This window comes from Hemiscyllium ocellatum, chromosome 23, assembly GCF_020745735.1.
Source record: "Hemiscyllium ocellatum isolate sHemOce1 chromosome 23, sHemOce1.pat.X.cur, whole genome shotgun sequence".
Classification (NCBI taxonomy): domain Eukaryota; kingdom Metazoa; phylum Chordata; class Chondrichthyes; order Orectolobiformes; family Hemiscylliidae; genus Hemiscyllium; species Hemiscyllium ocellatum.
The window spans coordinates 18,942,625-18,963,146 of NC_083423.1; the positions used below are offsets into that span (position 1 = coordinate 18,942,625).

The 20,522-nt window shown below is 40.9% G+C and overlaps 1 protein-coding gene across 1 annotated transcript in view; it reads left to right on the forward strand.

Moving 5' to 3' along the window:
- snd1 (staphylococcal nuclease and tudor domain containing 1) overlaps positions 1-20,522 on the forward strand; it is an 845,795-nt gene that overhangs the window by 238,584 nt on the left and 586,689 nt on the right. The window contains exon 15 of the mRNA XM_060842752.1: positions 17,588-17,729. Within this exon, the coding sequence (XP_060698735.1) occupies positions 17,588-17,729 (142 nt within the window). The remainder of the gene's footprint in view (positions 1-17,587; positions 17,730-20,522) is intronic.

The following is a 20,522-nucleotide window of genomic DNA, read 5'->3' on the forward strand; positions in this document are numbered from 1 at the left end:
TTAGAAGGTTAGAGGGTGATCCAATTGATTTTCCTCAGGATATTAACAGGGGAAGACAAGTTGATAAACAATTTTCACTGGTTGAAGATTTTGGAACCAGGGGACATATTCCAAGAATTGGGGCCAAGCCATTCTGGATAGATGTTAGAAAGCAGGAGGTTTGCAGCTCTCTTCCTGAAATAGCAGTTGATGCTAATTCAGTTGTTACATTTAAATCTCGAATAAATATATTTTTGTTAAGCAAGGGTATCAAAACAGGCACATAGAGTTAGCTCATAGATCAGCCATGATCTTATTGAATGGTGGCGCAAGCTTGAGAGGCTGAATAGCCTATTCAGTTGTAATTGGTTTGATACATTATGGCATATCTCCATATCATGACATTCGTAAGTGTATAAAGTATATATAATATATAGTAGTAAAACTTAAGATGAATACGAGATTTATAAATGGTTGCACGTTTCATAATCTGCTGTTGAGATATTTGAATATTCTCCCATCAGCTAGTTAATGACCCATTCAGCCATTATGATTCCTGTTGATGGTGATACTGGGTAAATCAGCTCCCATAGTGAAACCTGACTTGATAGATCATATATTTAATTTTTACAGTTGGTTCCCGTGGTGATTAGTCAATGAAATATATTCATACAAGGATGCAAATATTATTTCGCATTTCTAATGGTCTAAGCCTTTTCGATGCTAACAGTTTAAGGATTTCAATTCAAACTCTCCTGGCTGAAGAGCTTCATGGATCACAAGCCTTTTCCCAGTGAGGTAACTGCTTCTGTTGATCTAAGCTTGATTTTCCTGATTGGTGCAACTGTTCTACTTTCTGAACCAAGGTCTGAGTTCCTGTCAACCAAAATATTAAACTTCTGTGCTGAAGTCCAACTTAAATGAATAGTCTTAATGTATTTGCTCCTCCTGTTATCAATCAACTGTGTAAACATTATACCCATTAACACCACAAGGTATCAGGCCTATCTTGTCTGTAATGACCCAAAGACATCCTGACCGACTTTGTAATGCCACCTTCTGCACATGGCCCATACCTTGCAGCTTGCAGTAATGAATGTACAGATCCAGGTATGTCTTAAAGTAGTTTAGGGTCAATGCCTGAGTTGGTAGAGGCAATGAATTCCAGACACCCATGACCTTGTGTGTTAAAAAAAAAGTTTTCCCTGATGTCTTCTTTAATCCTTCTGCCACTTAGCTTGCATATAAGGTCCCTAGTTTTTGAACGCTGTCAAGCGAAACAGGTTCCTCCTGTCTGTTTGATCTCTACCCCTTACAATCTTGTATACCTCAAGCATATAACCCCTTGTCTTCTCTGTTCCAAGTGTTATGACACGGGGTAAACCCTTCTGTTTAATTTAAACCAGGACAGATTTATCCCATGCAGCAATCTGTGAAAATTCAAGAGGTCAAGAACGATGTAAAGTAAAAGTTAACTTTATTTCTTAAAGTATAATTAACTATGAACTATTTACAGGTCTTTCCTCTAGCCTATCTTATCTTCCCTTCTATAAAACTATTCCGATAACCCCCTCCCCAATTAAGATTTACAAAACAATACTTATCTCAAAACCAGTTTTCGGTTCTTCTCTGTATTTCTGTCGTCTTTTCTTCTTGGGGATTCTGCTTCCCAGGTTACTGATTGATAAAGGTACCTTTATCAGAGCTCTTTTTCTGGCTGACTTTACATGCTGGTGGCTTGACAGTTCTCCTCTCGACTGTTCAATTTTCCCTGGTTTTATACACCCACAGCATTGGATTGTGTCATTGACTTTTAATATTGTCAATATAATCACTTCAAACTTGATTGGAGGTTGGTATTTTGGGGTATAATTAAAACTGATTGGTCAAATTCAAATTTGCTTTTGTTTCCAGTTAACCAGCTAATTGAATTGTTCGATCAAATGTTGCATTATATTTTTCCAGTACACTTGGTGCTGTCAGGTAGTTCAACTGGTTTTTCAACAAGGTACAGTACACCCACATCTTCATAACACATTCCCCCGAAGGGTTCCCCCCACCCTAATATTGTTCACCTGAACTTCTTCACATATACCTGTGTGTGTATGATTTTTAAACTAAAAGTATAGCAAAAGATTCTAACGAAATAGTCTCTTATTCTTTAAAGCGTTCTAAGAATGTAAGTGGATTGTGATCAGTATACACAAACGTCTCTGACACATTAGTCTTTAAAATGTTGTACGCCAGTAGCAAACTCAATAGTTCTTTTTCGATCGTGGAAAATTTCCTCTGGTGGATATTGATCATCTTCAAAAAGTAACCAACTGGCAGTATCATCATTCTGTAGGAGTACAGCACCGACTCCTATATCACGAGCATCAATGGTGACTTTTTAAAAGGTTTTGAAAGTTTGGTGTAGCTAAAGCTGGTTTGTTGGTTAATATTGCTTTCAAATGGTTGAATGCTTTCTGGCATTGTTCTGTCCACTGAAACTTTGTGTGCTTCGTCAGCAAATCAGTAAATGGTGCCACTGCACTTAAGTTTGGAACAAACTTCCGAAAGATTCCGCTGAGTCCTAAGAATGGAAGCACCTCTTTCTTCGAGGTTGGTCATGAAAATTCTTCGATGGCCTTCGTCATTGCATTTCGTGGGGTCACCCTTCCATGACCGATGTTATGTCCCAAGAATGCCACCTCTGCTTTCGCAAATTCCATTTTATTTAAGTTTATCACCAGTTTCACTTCTCATAGTCATTCAAAGAGATCTTCCAACTGTACCATATGATCTTTCCAGGAATTAAGAAAGATTACTATACTGTCCAAATAGACTGCACAGTTTGTTAACCCAACCACAGCTCTGTTCATGAGTCTTTGGTATGTGGTGGGCGCATTCTTCATTCCAAAGGGCATCACTTTAAACTGATATAGCCCATTTGGCATTGCAAATGCAGAAATTTTTTTTGTTGTCTGTGGTAAAGGTACCTGCCAGTAATGAGGGATTCAGTCCAACTTGGTGATGTAACCGGCTCATCCGACTTGCTCGATACAGTGCCCAAATCTAGGAATTGGATCGGAGTCAGATTTTGTAATGGTGTTGACCTTCCAATAATCCACGCAGAATCGTTGAGTCTCGTCCAGTTTGGGAACTAAGACAATCGGTGAAATCCACTTGCTTTGGCTTGATTCAATGATGTCCTCGTTGAGCATGGCCTCCACCGCCATTTGGACCTGTCTGGCTTTAAAAGGATAAGCTGATAGTGGTATTGTTTTATTGGGGCAGTATTCCATACGTCTACTTCATGTACAATAGCATTAGTACTCCCCATCTGATTCTTATACATGTCCTTAAACTGCAATACCTAATCTTTCAACTGCATTCTATGCTTCTGAGACAGATAGCTTACTAACGTATCTCACTCCGCAAGGATGACTTCATTTTTATTTTATGTTTTGAGGCACATTTGAATCCACATCATCTGGATTTGATTCCCCACTTTGCCAGGCAGTAACTAACACCTGTTTCTCCAGTACTTTTCTATCTGGCATCTTTACTAATTAGTTCACCTGACGCAACTTTTTCTCAATTTGATAGGGACCACTAAACCAGGCTTTGAAGGGATCTCCTATCACTGGTAACAGTACTAACACGTCATCCCCTCAGGAAAATGTTGGAGTCTGAGAGCTTTTATCTGCCACATTTTTCATTCTGTGCTGTGCCCTCTTTAGGTGCTATTTAGTTAAATCACCTACTCAATTTAGTCTCTCCCTCACCTCCGATACATAATCTAAGTGTGAAATCTCTGACTTTGCTCCTGTCAATTTTTCTTGAATTAATTTCAAAGGGCCTCCCACTTCATGACAGAGTATTAGCTTGAAGGAAGTGAACGGAGTAGATTTGTTTGGGGCATCTCTAATGGCAAACAATACGAACGGGATAACTTTATCCCAATCATTTGAGTAATCCTGATAGTATGCTCTCAACATGGTCTTAAAGGTAAAGGTCTCATGCTACCTTTCTTAACCTCCCTGGATGATACGCACTGGATCTAAAGTGCTGTATACCTACGCTATCCATGACCACCTCAAACAGCCTAGCAGTAAAATCTAACCCTTGGTCTGACTGAATTCTCTGGGTAGCCCATACTGTGTGAAGAAAGCTACTAAGCCCTCTACCAACTTTTTTTGCATTGATACCCCATAATGGAATTGCCTCCGGAAATCTGGTAGATGCATCCATTATTGTTAACAAGTATTAGTTTCCACTTTTAGTTCTTGAGAGGGGACCTACGCAATCGATTATAAAGGTTCTTCACATGCGGGAATTGGCAACAAGTGGTTTTTTTTTAAACCGCCTGTGACTTATCTACCATTTGGCATGTATGACACGTGCAGCAAAAGTTAACCACATCCCTGTGCTTTCCATATAAATGTTTTTGTACCTTAGCCTGAGTCATTCGTACCCCTAGGTGACCTCCTACGGGTAGTTCATATGGTACCCATAAAGCCACCTGCCTGTTTGCTACCAGTAACACAATCTGGTGCACTTCGACCCATTTCTCCTCGCACCAACCTGGTGTGGTCTCCATTTCCATCCTAGGATTCTATCTTTCGGATTATAATCCTCCGGAATATTTTCTGCTTCCTTATCGGGCAGCACGGTGGCACAGTGGTTAGCACTGCTGCCTCACAGCGCCAGGGACCTGGGTTCAATTCCCGCCTCAGGCGACTGACTCTGTGGAGTTTGCACATTCTCCCTGTGTCTGCGTGGGTTTCCTCCGGGTGCTCCGGTTTCCTCCCACAGTCCAAAGATGTGCGGGTCAGGTGAATTGGCTGTGCTAAATTGCCTGTAGTGTTAGGTAAGCGGTAAATGTAGGGGTATGGGTGGGTTGCGCTTCGGCGGGTTGGTGTGGACTTGTTGGGTCGAAGGGCCTGTTTCCACACTGTAAGTCTAATCTAATCTAATCTATGCGTCCACATATATATCTTTTATCATCATGTTGTTGCAAGTCGCTGAGCCTTTTAGGACTAAACACTTCTGTCTGACCCTCTGCCTGTTCAGGATTTTCCTGCACCATTTATGTCAAACAGGGGATCAGCTAACTGAACCTCCAACTGCTTCATCTTTCTCTTTAGTTTTCACTTCATGCTGTGACTTATGACACTGGGATTTGGTTACCACGCAGTCTGTGAAAATACCAGGATATTTCTGTTTTAACCCCTCAGTTTCTTGGTCGGTCTTGGGCTTCTCCACAGCAAGGGGTGTCACTCCCACCTTGGACCCTGCCAAATCATTTCCAAGAACGAACTGAATTTCTGGAACTCTCACTCTGTCAATCACTCCCACTAAAACTTCCCCAGTCTTAAGCTGGTGCTCCAATCTGATCTTACATAGAGGAATGCTAAATTTCTCTCCATCTATCCCACAAATTACCACACTTTCGGGTAAAATTGTGCTTCCCTTGCTATCAGCGACTGGTTAGATCCTGTATCTCTCAAAATTATAACACCTTGTCCTTCTCCCTCTGTTCTTTCAGTAAACTTAAGTGAATTCCAGAGGGGAATTCTTTGTACTAATCAGGTACTAATTCCATACCCAGCCCCTGCCTAAGCTGTGCACTCTGCTACAGCTCCTCAGCATTTCTTGGGGTCTCCTCTACTGCTTTCACTAATGCCACTGGCTTAGCTTCTTTTACCACACCTTTTCCCACAGCGTCTTTCTTTAATGACCAGCATGTGACTTTACGTGTCCCCTTTATCACAGTAGAAACACCCAAGGCCTTTCACCTTCTTTCTACCCTCTTGGGCTTTTTTTAATCCTGTGGTAAATTCTTACCAGTGCGCTCTACTCTTGGTTTAGTAGTGTAGGATCTCCCCTTCTTCCAACTGGTCGGAAACTCGCCTTATGCACTAACATGTACTCATCTGCTAATTCTGCTGCCCTGCTCACTTCCTGAACTTACTGTTCTTCCATGTGAATTTTTACCATCTTTGTAAGTGAATTTTTAAACTCCTCGAGCAGAATAAGCTCTCTTAGAACCTCGAATGTCCTATCTATTTTCAAAGCATGCACCCCTTGATCAAAATGACTATGTTTAATTCTTTCAAACTCAACATAAGTCTGACCTGGTTCCTCCTTTGTGTTTCTGAATTGCTGTTTCTATGTTTCTGGTACCAATTCATAAACACTTAAAATAGCCTGTTTAACCTCTTCATAATCTTTTGACTCCATATCTGATAGGCAGAGCTAGTGAGGTATTTGCCGCACTATCAGTTTTGTCTGAATTAGCATTGCCCATCTGCCAAGCCACATTTTCAAATGAAATAAAGAAGGCTCCAACATCTTTTTTGTCAAAATGTAGCAGAGTTTTGACATACTTGTATCTATCACTACCTTCTCTTATCATTTCCATCCTGTCAACTTGACTTTGCTGACTAAGTCACAACTTTTCAAGTTCAAATTCTCTCTCTGTGCTCAGTTAAGAGCCATCTGTCTTTTTTTTTCACCTTCTCTTTCAATTCCCCTTCTCTCTTCTACCCCCCCACACACTCACTCACACACACTCTCTCCCGCCCCCCCTCTCTCCCGCCCCCCCTCTCTCCCCCCCCCCCTCTCTCCCGCCCCCCCCCCTCTCTCCCGCCCCCCCCCCTCTCTCCCGCCCCCCCCTCTCTCCCGCCCCCCCCCCCCCCCGCCCCCCCCCCTCTCTCCCGCCCCCCTCTCTCGCCCGCCCCCCCCCTCTCTCCCGCCCCCCCCCCCTCTCTCCCGCCCCCCCCCCCCCCCCCCGCCCCCCCCCCCCCCCGCCCCCCCTCCCCCCCGCCCCCCCCCCCCCCGCCCCCCCCCCTCTCCCGCCCCCCCCCTCTCTCCCGCCTCCCCCTCTCCCGCCCCCCCTCTCTCTCGCTCTCTCGTTCTCTCGCTCTCGTTCTCTCTCGCTCGCGCTCTCTCTCGCTCTCTCTCCTGCATTACGTGTTTGGGTAACTCCCTTACCAATTTCACCTTTACTGTTGTTCTTGGTTAAACCCAAATCTAACTTATTTGCTAATTCTAAAGAATGGTCTTTTTCTTTCCTTCTAAACTTTCTTGGCAAATTTGGGAATCATCTTCAAATCCCAGAACCTATTTATTAATTCTAAGAGCCATTCCCCCCTCTTTCTTAATTGAATCAACCACAAGTCACCGAAAGTAAACAAATTGCCTCGCCTACATATTATTTAAAGATGTAACACACAAGTGTTTAACTCTGCTGGGAATTTGTGAACCCCCTAATCTATTTAAATCTGTCTAAACCAGTTCAGATCCTGACAACAAGCCCCCAAAGCAGCATATTGTGTCATTGGCTTTTAATATTGTCAATATACTCAAATCAAAAATGATTGGAGTTTGGGGTACAATTTAAACTAATTGGCCAAATTCAAATTTGTTTTTCTCTTCAGGCAACCAGTTAATTGAGTTGTTCCATCAAAAGTTACATTATATTTTTTTCCACAACACTTGGTGCTGTCAGGTAGTTCTATTAGGCTTTAACTTTCTTCAAAGGTACAGTACATCCATATCTTCATAACAGAAAGAAAACAGCCCCAACCCCTCCAGTCTCCCCTTGTAGCTACAATTCACTAGCCCTGGCAACATTCTCACAAATCTTCACTGCACTTTTTCCAGAGCAGTTATGTCCTCCTGCAATGTGATGATCAGAACTGTATGCAATGCTCTAGTTGTGACACCACAGGTGTCTTATTCAGTATAAATAGTAATTTCTACTTGTACTCTGTGTCTCTGCCAGTGACGAAGAGCATTCCATATGTCATCTTTACATCCTTCTCTACCTAATGTATTAGCTATCAGGACCTGTGGACTTGCATGCCAAGATCTCTCACTATCCCCCTGTGTGTGTGTGTGTGTGTTTTTTTTAATATATATATTATATGTTTCACCTTCCTAAATCCATTACCTCACACTTGTATAGCTCAATTCCCATCTACCACCACCTTGCCTACTCAACCAATTCATCTACAGACTAACCTGAATTATCTGAAGGACATGGGGCGAGGATGCTGGATAACATAGTATAGCCAAGCACCTTGCAATCTTCCTGGATAAACCTATATTTGGTTCATCGAATGCTGGATAATCGAGGTTCCTCTGTGTACTATTTTGGAGCTTAAAGCTGTCCTCTACCCAAACCATTCCACAGTAATTTCTTGTGTTCATGTGCATATTTCCGAGTTGTGATCCCACGTTTAAGTTTAAATCATTAATATATATAAAACAAACAGCAGAGGTCCCAGTGCTGAGCCCTGTTGAACACCATCTGAAACACTCACAAGGACAACCATCGGCCACTACCATTTTTTTTTGTTATTAAGCCAATTTTGGGTCCAGGTTTACACTTTACCCTTTGTCCCATGGGCTTTTATGTTATTGACCAGTCTGCCACATGGGACCTTGTCAAATACTTTACTATAATCCATGTAGACAATACCCTCACTGATCGTACTTGTCATTTCCTCAAATAATTCAGTCAAACCTGTAAGGCATGACCTTCCCTTAACAAAACCATGCTGACTTTCCCAGACTAGCCCGTGTCTTGAGTGACAGTTTATCCAATCTCTCAGGCTTGATTCCAACAATTTGCCTACCACCGAAGTAAGACTAACTGGTCTACAATTGTTGCACATTTCCTTTGTGCCATTTTAAAAACAATGGAATCATATTTGCATTCCACTATTTCATAGAATCCCTACATTGCAGAAAGAGCCCTTTCTGCCATTTGGGTCTGGATCAACCAACCCCCCCCCTGAGGAAAATCACACCGAGACCTGCTCCTCCACCCTATCCCCATAATTCCACATTAACCATGGTTAACCCATCAAGGCCACATGCCCTTTGACTGTATCGGGGTGACTTTATTCACCTGAACTGCACATCTTTCCAAATACCACTGGAAACCCACATTGTCATGGGGGGGAATGTGCAAATCCACACAAATGGTTGAACAAGGTTGGAATAGAGCCCAGGTTCCTGGTACTGTGAGGCAGTAGTGCTAACCACAGTCGCTGACCTCTTCAGCATCTGAGGCAACAATCCATCTGTCCCTGGCAACTTATGCCCATTTTAGGATTCCGACTCCTCTAAAACCACTATGATTATTTTGTCCAATATTTCATACCATTCCTCTTGAAATACTGTGTCTACATCACTTTCCTTTTTTTTGTGTGAATAAAGGGGCAAAAAGTTCATTTATAGTTCTCCAAGTTCTCCCTGGCACTCGACTGCAGTCATGCGCTTTCTTGAAACTGATTCACCTCGGTCACTAGTCAAATGCCTTTCTGACCTGTTTTACAAAAATATCTTTGCAGAATTGACACACAAGACTTTCTCCATGGTGTCTTTTTCTCCTTTACCTCTGTGCTGATTGTTAACCAATCTGCGGGCAAGATCATTATATTGGCTCTTGTTTTCTTTTTGTCTAGGCCTCTTTTATGGATTATGTTTTAAGATTGCAGATATTTCCTTTGTGAAGTGTGTTTTTTTTTACAACTGGGTAAATAATGCTACCTTTTTTAAAAAGAGCTACTTCCTTCTTGGTCTTTTTTCCTTCACATGAACCGAACTGTGTCTGATAGCCTTGTTATTTGAATTTCACTTAATTTATCTAGATGTCTGAGAGTGGATCTGACATGATTTGGTAGGCTTGGGAGCATGCGTTTTCTCTGTCACTCCAGTACCAGCTTCATCACTGGTAAATAAAGTATCCTGTTTTAGCTGATGCCCATAACTTTTTGTTTTAAGTTCATTAATAAAAAGCTCCGCATGCAGGTGCAGATAATGATATCTTAGGAGGTACTCTCACATTTTACTGCATTCTGCTGTTCAACTACACGTATAAACAACTCGAGAGATTGGCTGTTACACTCAAAGTAAGCAATTTCCCAAAATGTGTTAAGAATAAAATGTGATGATGTTGGGCTACCAGTGAATATTGTGATGTCCCATGGGCATTTCAGAATTGGATACTTGTATTCTCAAACATTAGTTGAGTATCTTGTACTCGTAGTTCCTCTGATAGTTCAGGCAGTAGTGACCAAGGTTGTTGTCTAGTGGACCACATTTCAAAGGTATCGTTAACAAATAAATATAAAAGAATTAATTAATTAGATCTGTGTTAACATCATCAATAATGATACAACGCCACAACAAAAGGTTTTATCAGCAGGGTGCAATTCCCAGCTTTAAAATATCTGTGCAGCTTTCTGAGAAAAACAGCTGCATTTTAGCTATCTTTGATTGGATACTGATAATTGGTACTGAATTATCTACAGTGCAATAAAATTCTGAATTCACCGAACCAATATTTGGTTATGTTAAGTAACACCGACATTTATTTTGAACTTGGGCTATATGAAGCCACTCACTGTTTCACTACTTGTCACTCCTCCAGTCACAGAATGTTGCTATCCTACAAAAACTTAAAAGGAACAGTCTTTGTTTGGAAGAACTGTTTCTTGCAGAACCTTTCATTTCCACTCACATATAATTTGAACATGAGCTTCATGGGCTGGATTGAACTGCAGGGTGGGCCTGGATTCTGGCTCATGGATCACAAGTTGATTAATTCAGACCAAGGTGGTTTAGGACGACAAGCTCACAGAATACACCCAGGACCATTTCCTAGAACAATAAGTTTTGGAATTAACTAGGGATAAAACTGTTTTAACCTGTGTAATGAGATAGAATCCTTGATTGCAAAATTATCAATTAATGCTATGAAGCAGAATGATAAATTCATAAAAGTTCACATTAAGTTTGAGATTTACATAGTTTGGCATGAAGCAAGACTCTTAAGTTAAAACCATCTAAGTAGTTTTGAGGGCAATGTGGTGAAGATAAACTGTAATTATATTTAAAATTATGGAACCAAAAGTAAACATTGGCAAGCGTTTTCTAAAAATAACTAAATTCTCAATGGACGTGCTTTCCACTGACTAGCAAAGATTGAGAAAAGTAATCCTTTTGTGGCTTACTAAAGAAGTTAAGGATGGTATTAAATTGGAAGCTTATGTTTTGAAGAGCATTAGTAATCCTTCAGGATAGGTTTAGAAATCAGGAAGGATGACCAAAGAATTGGTACAATATGAAATATACAGTAAGCTTGCAAGAAGGATGAAAGTTTTCACAAGTATGTGAAAAGGAAGAGAGTAATGGTAGTAATCTTTTAAAGGCTGAATTGGGAGCAATTATAATGAAGATTCAGGAAATGGCAGAAATGTTACGCCAATATTGTCCAGCTCTTCACATACAGTACAGAAAGCATATCAAAATAATGAGAGGCCAAGGCGTGAATGGAGGTGATGAATTTGAAGTAATGCGGGTGAAACTAAAGTACTAAAGATACTCATTGGGCTAAAAGGTGACAAACCTTCTGGATTTCATAGACTACATTTGAATTTGAATTTGAATTAGCGTTATTGTCACGTGTTCAAAGGAGTACAGTGAAAAGTTAACAAGTTGCCACTTATGGCATCATCATCGATACAAATTCTTCAGTACAAGTTCTTAAGAAAAAAGACATTAGAAAAATGAAGAAATAAGTCCAGCATTACAGATTGCAAGAATAAATTAGGAAAAACAGTCCTTACAATGCAGTCCACACTGGCATCAAGCCTGTAGTCTGCGCTGGGCCTTGACTCCAGATCATGCTGGACTTCACCTCAAGGTTCTCGAGGCCTAGAGACTGCTCTGGAATCACCTCAAAGCTGGAAATCCACTCTAAAGGCCACTCCAGGCTGAAAGACTGGCATGTTCTACTGGGACACTACCATCCTGGGCAAGGAGATGCCACACCAGGTCACCTTGCCAGTTCCAAGCTGAGGTCAAGAGTCGAAGAGTCTCTGAAGCTGGGAGTTCAGGGTGTCACCATGAAGAAAGAAGAGACAGGAAAAAAGAAACGGACAGCATGACTAATGCGTCCTACTTTGCCACCATCTTGGACATGGTTATACTTCCAAATGCCAAGACAGTGGAAGTCCAGCTGGTGGATAGAGGTGAAGTCCTGCATGATCTGGAATCAAGGCCTGGTGCAACCTAGAGGCTAGGTGCCAGTGTGGACTGGGTGGAAAGACTGTTCTTTCTAATTTAGTCCTATGATCTGTAATCCTGGACTTCTTATTTCTTTACTTTTCTAATTTCTTTTTCCTAAGAAATTGTACTGAAGAATCTGTACCTTGGTATTATGCACCCATAAATGGAAAATCATAGAAAATCATGGTCCTAACATATTGGAAGGTGCTATGATCCCAGTTGTTGAAAGTCAGAGATCCCAGAATGAAATCTGGCTTGTTTGACCATATAAAATACAACCAGAAGGTGCTGGAAAAGCTTAATGGGTCTTACAGTATCTTGGAGAGAATGGAGGAGATGGCCCAGTGATGTTATCACTAGACTATTAATCCAGATATCCAGGTAATGTTCTAGGGACCCAGTTTGAATCCCACCATGGAATTTAAAATCTATTAAACTCTGGAATTAAGAATGTAATGATCATGAAATTGTTGTCAATTGTCAGACTAACCTATCTGGTTCACTAATGTCCTTCAGGGAAGGGAACCGCTGTCCTTACCTGGTTTACATGCTGCTCCACACCTACAGCAATTTGGTTGACTCTTAAATGTCTTTGAGAAAGGTGACACTTGGATCCAACGAATGAATAAAAACAAAAGAAAAAACAGTTGATGTTTTGACTGATGACACTCTTGTTTAGAATTGAAAGAGGCTGGAATTTGGTGTTTTTTATGCTATTGACAGATGGAGTGAATGGAACAGATGGTGAGGGTACTCAGAGCAGAAGGCAAAATCAGTGGGAAGGAGAACTAGACCTGTAAAGCATGTGTAAATGAAGGTGTGAAGAGAAGAAAATGGGTATACTCTGCTACAAACAAACCCAGTAAGACACAGCTGCGGATAAGGAAATGTAAGAGAAGTGGATGATAGAGGCCATTCTCTGAAGTTGTGGAACTCTGTATTCAGGAAGATGATAGCGTCGTACAGCGCGGAACAGACCCTTTTGTCCAACTTGTCCATGCAGACCAAGTTTCCCAAACTAAAACTAGCCCCACTTGCCTGAATTTGGCCCGGATTCCCTGTAAACCTTTCCTATTCATGTACATATCCAGATGCCTTCTAAGTGTTGTAACTGTATCTACATCTGCCACTTCATCTGGCAGTTCACTCCATGTAGATCCACCCTCTGTGAAAACGTTGCTCTTCACATCTCTTTTAAATATATCTTCCCTCATCTTAAAATATGTATGCCCTCTTGTTTTGAACTCCCCCACACTAGAGAAAAGACTGTTTCTGTACACCTTATCTATGCCATTTTGATTTTATAGACCTCCATGAAATCATGCCTCAATCTTCTATGCTCCAGTTTAAAAAAAAAGTCAAAGCCTATTTTTAATAACCCAAATCATCCAGTCCTGGCAACATAGAGTCATAGAGATGTACAGCATGGAAACAGACCCTTCGGTCCAACTTGTCCATGCCGACCAGATATCCCAAACCAATCTAGTCCCACCTGCCAGCACCCGGACCATATCCCTCCAAATCCTTCCTATTCATATACCCATCCAAATGCCACTTAAATGTTGCAATTGTACCAGCCTCCACCACATTCCATGGCAGCTCATTCTATGCATGTACCACCCTCTGCATGAAAACGTTGCCCCTTAGGTCTCTCTTATATCTTTCCCCTCTCACCCTAAACCTATGCCCTGTAGTTCTAGTCTCTTCGACCTCAGGGAAAAGACTTTGTCTATCCTGGTAAATCTTTTCTGAGCCCTCTTCAGTTTCATCATATCCAACCTATAGCAGGCCAACCAGAACCGTAGAGACTACTATAAAAATGGCCTCACCAATGTCCTGTACAACCTCAACATGGTGTCCCAACTCCTATACCCATTGGTCTGAACAATGACGGCAAGTGTGCTAAACACTGCCTTAACCACCTTACCTACTGCAATGCAACTTTCAAAGAACAATGTACTCTAATGTCTAGTTCTCTCTGTTCAGCAACACTATCCAGGGCCCAATTGTTAACTGTATAATTCCTACCCTCATTTGTTTTGCCAAAATGTGATAGCTTGCATTTATCCAAATTAAGTTACAGAGTAAAGAAACACAGTGCTTACAGTTTGGTTTGGCGAGACCAAATATAGACTGGGTAACCACTTTGCAGACCACCTCACGCTGTCACTAAGAATGACCCCAACCTTCTAGTGGCTTGTCATTTCAATACACCATTTTGCTCTCTTGTTAGTGTTTTTGACTGACGTGCTCTCGTGATCCAACAAAGCTCAATGTAAGCCCCAAGATTAACACCTATTGTCCACAATGGCACTTCACAGGCTCTAGAAATTGATATTGACTTCCACAACATCAGAGCACTGGTTGTTGTCTTACTCGGCACTGAAGGAGGTGATTGTGGGTTGTTAGTAGTTAATCGTTTCAGTCACAGGGATATTATCGCACAAATTCTTGAGTATAATGTTCCTGGCCCAACCATCTTCTGCTTCATAGATGACTTTTGCTCCATTACACACTCAGAAATGGGGATACTGATGATTTCACAATGTTCAACACCGTTCATGACTGTTGAGAATCTGAAGCCATTTATGTATATAGATTGGGAGACTTGGACAAGTTTAAGGCTTCAGCTGGTAAGTGGCAAGTAACATTGCCTGCACGTATGTGATAGAAATGACCATCTCCAGCAAGAGCGAATCTAATCCTCTCTCCATTTCACTCCGTGGCGATGCCATTGCTGAATTCCCTCCCAACATCTAACTCGTAAAGCTTGCCCACCACCTAAAGCACACAAGCCAAGAGTATAATGGAATACTCTACACTTGCCTGAATGCGTGCAGTTTTAATAACACTTGAAGCTTGACACCACCAAGAGCACAGCATCCTGCTTAATTCATCTCCTTCACCAGCAATGCACGGTGACAGCACTGTGTACCATCACAAGATATACTGCAATACTTCATCAAACGTTCTGTTTGCCATTGCAATTTATAACCCCTGAGAAGGGTAGAAGAAGCAGTTGCTGATGAACACCACCAACTGCAAATCCCCCTCCAAATCTCTCACAAACATGACTTCAAACTTTATCACTAGTTTTTCACTCTCGTTGGATTAGAATACTGGAGATAACTTCCTAATGGCATTGTTGGTGTCTCTGTGCTCCAAGTGCTGCAGTGTTTTAAGTTGGCTGCACACACTCACCTCCTGTAGGGCAATTAGAGATGGGGAGTAAATGCCAGAATCACCAGAGACCCGGGTTCAATTCCTGCCTCAGGCGACTGTCTGTGTGGAGTTTGCACGTTCTCCCCGTGTCTGTGTGGGTTTCCTCCGGGTGCTCCGGTTTCCTCCCACAGTCCAAAGATGTGCGGGGTCAGGTGAATTGGCCATGCTAAATTACCCGTAGTGTTAGGTAAGGGGTAAATGTAGGGGTATGGGTGGGTTGCGCTTCGGCGGGTCGGTGTGGACTTGTTGGGCAGAAGGGCCTGTTTCCACACTATAAGTAATCTAATCTAAATCTAATCTAATCAATGACTTCCATATTTAAGCAAATATCAAAAAAGTACCTGGTTGCAATGCACTCCTTATTTTGAAGTGTTAAAATGATTATTTTGTTAACCTACAGGACAAGTGATGAGGGACTTTGGGCCTTGAAGCTGAGATCACCTGAGGGCAGAAAATACAGGAGTGCTTGGTCATTCATTTCTATAGAAATTTATGACCATACCAACAGCGTTACTGTGCATAGAAATAATTATAAAATGCATGTTTTTAGTTGGAATTTACAATTCTGCTGTTAAGCGAATTTGAGTCATATTTATGCTTGAGGTTTGAACTAGATGAATATTAATATAAAAGTCTATTTTGTGCTGCCTGGTAATGAGAAACGAGTGGAGAATCACTGCTCTGTCAGCCAATAGGTACTTGCATGCAGTGAGCTAAACTGATAGCTTCATTGTTATTAATGTTCACAAAGCCATTCAGCTCAAAATATCAATGCTGTTGCTCTGTAAGCTAAAGATTTTCTACTAACTGTAGCTTTTGAGGTGTTTGGATAGTGTTGTTCCTTATTTGCCTCAAACTTCATAATAAGCTTTATTGTGAGCAAACTGATTTGAAGTGTGCTGAATACAGAAAAAATTAATGGTTTACTGTTCAATTGTCATTTATTTCAAGGACGAACGAGCGAACTATAGACAGATGTGCCTGACGGTGGCGGTGGGCAAGTTGTTGGAGGGAATCCTGAGGGACAGGCATTACACATATTTGGAAAGGCAAGGACTGATTAGGGATAGTCAACATGGCTTGTGCAAGGGACGTCCTGTCTGAAGAACTTGACTGGGTATTTTTGAAGAAGTAACAAGAGGATTGATGAGGTCAGAGCGATGGATGTGATCTATATGGACTTCAATAAGGCATTTGACAAAATTCCCCATGGGATACTAATTAGTATGGAATACAGGAAGACCTAGCCATTTGGATACCGAACTGGCTCAAAGGTAGAAGATAGAGGGTGATGGTGGAGAGTTGTTTTTCTGACTGGAGGCCCGTGACCAGTGGAGTACCACAAGGGTCAGTGCTGGCTCTACCACTTTTTCATCATTTATATAAATGATTTGGATGTGAACATAAGAGGTATAGGTGAAAATTTGAGATGTAGTGGACAGTGAAAAAGGAATCTTGACCAGGTGAGCAAATGGTCTGAGGAGTGGCAGATGGAGTTAATTCAGATAAATGCGAGGTGCTGCATTTTGGGATATCAAACCTTAGCCGGACTTATACACTTATTAGGAAGTTCCTACTAGGGAGTGTTGCTGAACAAAGAAACCTTGGAGTACAGGTGGATGGGGTAATGTAGAAGGCATTTAGTATGCTTTCCTTTATTGATGTACCGAGTATGAGAATTTGGAGGTCATGTGTCCTGACAGGACATCGGTTAGGCCAATTTTGGAATATTGCGTGCACTTCTGGTCTCCTTCCAATCAGAAGGATGTGATGAAACTTGAAAGGATTCAGAAAAGATTTACAAGGATGTTGCCTGGGTTGGTGGTTTTAAGATATGGGGAAAGATTGAATAGGCTGGGGCTGTTTTCCCTGGAGCACTGGAGGCTGAGGGGTGACCTGAAAGAGGTTTATAAAATCATGAAGGACATGGATAGAATTAATTGACAAAGTCTTTTCCCTGGGATGGGGGAGTCCAGAATTAGAGGGCATAGGTTTAGGGTGAGAGGGGAAAGATATAAAAGAGACCTATGGAGCAACTATTTCATGCAGTGGTTGGTATGTGGATGAAATGAGCATGGACAAGTTGGACTGCAGGGTCTGGTTCCATTCTGTACATCTCTATGACTGATACTGATTTGATCTCAAAATGAGTTGTTTCCACGAGGAATGTAGTTTTTCACTATTCCTAGGCCATGTTTAAACATTTAGCCTAAATTCTCATTCCCAATTGACATTGAATATTTGTTACTTTTGTTGCTGGTGATGATCAGTCTGCAAACACATTCCCAATAACTTCATATCTTATCGTGTGCAGGACACCCAGAAAGCCAAGCAATTTCTGCCATTCTTGCAGAGAGCTGGGCGTTCAGAGGCTGTGGTTGAATATGTCTTCAGTGGCTCCCGTCTGAAACTCTACATGCCAAAAGAAACTTGTCTGATCACCTTCCTACTCGCAGGTAAGTGATGAAATATTAAGTTGAACTGACTATTAATTGTGGTCCTCCACAATATCAATGTGATCTGTAAATCAAATTTCATGTGTGATTTTTAAATGAAATCAAGACCAACATACATGATGAGTGATTAGCCTGCTTGCTGAACAGGAGTCTGTTGACATAATGGCAGAAACCATCATGATATTAGAGGAATACGATGTGGTGTGGGTTATTTTGAGATTTTTGAAAGCAAACTGTTCTAACAGTTCCAAGTTCTCATAAGCTCTGGATCTCATGATTCATCGTTATTCTACCTCAAGGTGATTAGACATTGGAGACCTTGGTGAACATTATTTTTTTGTGTTAATGACTGCAACACTCTAGCAAAAAAAGAGATGTTTAAAGAAATTTGTATTAGTGAAGTAGTAGTACTGGAGTGAGTAGCAGGACTAAAAGTTGGTGGTTATCCTGGAGCTGATGGTTTCTATCCTAAGGTTAAAAACAAAGCAGTGGCAGTGCTGCTCCTTTAACAAGGTTATGTTGTCATTTTTTTTCCCCAGAGAGAGCGTAAAAGACAGAGACTCTGAAATGTCTGGGTTTGGATAGGTTTTAGTTTGATTAAAACTAACAGATACTGCCTCAGGTAAAAGACTTTCAAGTTTAAAAAAAAGACTTGCTCAATGAAAGGGAAATGGCTAGTTCTCCCAGCTCAACTTTCCACTTGGTTTTTAGCAGTAGTGTTTCGAAGCTGCTGGACCCAAAGAAGTAGGTCCATGCTGGTACCCATTCTTGACATCTTTCTTGTTAGACCGTGTGTTTGATTTTACCTTTGGTGCTAAAGTGTGTTTATGGGAATTGTGGCAAGTATTTGGAACAATATCATTAAGTTGAGATTATTTGTTGTGTTTTCAGGTTAAGATATTCAGTATTTTTTTTGTTTGTATTTCATTTGGTGATCTTGTAAATAAATTTTATTTTGCTTAAAACTAAGTGGGTTGACCAGCTGCATCAGTCCTGGAATATCCACTTGTATCTGCTTAAAACGACTGGCAAAATTAGGGTCTGGACCATTTTCTTGAAATGTTCTGAGGGGATCTGGCCTGGTCCATAACAAAGTCATAGAGATAACAAATGCTTTGATTTTGATCTTCTAGAAATTCTGTGGATTCTGAACTGCCATGTGGATCGGAAAATAGTATATGTAACCCTATTGTGAAAATAAAAGTAGAAAGAGACAAACAAAGATTTCCCCCCATCATCTAAGGGTTTGCAGATTAGGTGGATCAGCCATGCTAAATTGCTGATAACGTTCAGGGATGTGCAGGCAAGATGGGTTCTTCGGAGGGTCAGTGTGGACTTCGGCTGAATCGCCTGCTTTCACACTGTAGGGATTCTATGAATGAATAATGATGAGTACTTAGGAAGTCAGAATAATGTTCGGCAGAAGAAATAGAAATTGAGTGTTTAATCTTTGAGTTTATTTGTGGTTGAAATTAGCAGGGTAGATACAGGGAACCTGTAAATTTGCTTAGATTTTCAAAGACCATTTGATAAGCTGCCACACAATAAATTTTTACATAAAATTAGGGCACATGGAATTGAGATTTGGGAATAATATGTTTTGAAGATTGGTTAATTGATAGAGGGTAGAGTGTGGGAGTAAATAGACCATTTACAAGACTGAGGTGGATTCTGTAAGGATCAGAGTTCGTGTCTCTTATTTATAATCTATATCATTGACTTTGATTTTGAAAGAACCCAGTGTTTTCTGACAAAGTTACAGATGAAATACAAATTCCAAAGAGGGGGAGGAAGAGTCCACAAAGGGATATAGACAGGTTGAGTTACTGGGCAAGCTCACGTTAAATGAAATTTAATGTGGATAAGTGTAAAATTGCCTATTTTGGTAGGAATAACAGAAACACATTTTCTCTAAATGATGAAAGCTTGGGAAATGTTCATATTCAGAACGTACTTATTGTTCTTAAACAATTATAAAGTTAATGTATAGTTAGTTCTCCTATAATGCTGTAGTTGTATTCCCATGTGTTGCCATGTTATAGAAAATTGCGCAATATAAATAAAGGGGTTTATGGGGAAAAACGGTATTGGGCGAAGTACCAAAAATACCAGTAAAAATCAAAATTAAAAATACAAATGGATAGCACCCTCTAACTTTTTAAAAATCATACATTTAATTAAGTAATACAGTAAATTTTAACACTTTAACACTAAAATCACAAAGCTTTCACAAAGCTCTTCACAAGAAAGTGCACGAACCCACTGACCAGATGATGTCAAGTGAACAGGAGTTTGCTTCATTTGAAAAGTCCTCAATTCACAAGTTGTGTTACAGCCAAATCACGTTCAAGAAACGTGCATTATACGAGAATTCTCTGTACCTGTATAACAAGCAAATAAGAAAGCAAGTAGTTTGTTAGGCTATAATATGAAGTGATTTGAGTACAAGTGTAAACCTATCACACTGCTAATAGATAGGACCTGGTGAGCCTTTTTGCAAGAAGCCCAGGTATGAAGAATATGCCTGCCTTGCAGGGAGTGCAGCAAAGATTCATTAGACCCCTGGCAGTTATTGTCCTATTAGGAGAGATTGAGCAGTCTGAAATCTGTAAAGCTAAGAATGAGAGGTGATCTCATGTTGAAATTTATATACCTGTAATGGACTTTGACTGTATAGGTACTGAAAGGATGTTTCCCTTGTCAGGACAGACTGGAGTTGTGACCTCACAACCTCTGCTTAAAGGATTGGCAAATTAGGGTAGAACGAAGTGGGATTTCTTGATTTGGAGAGTT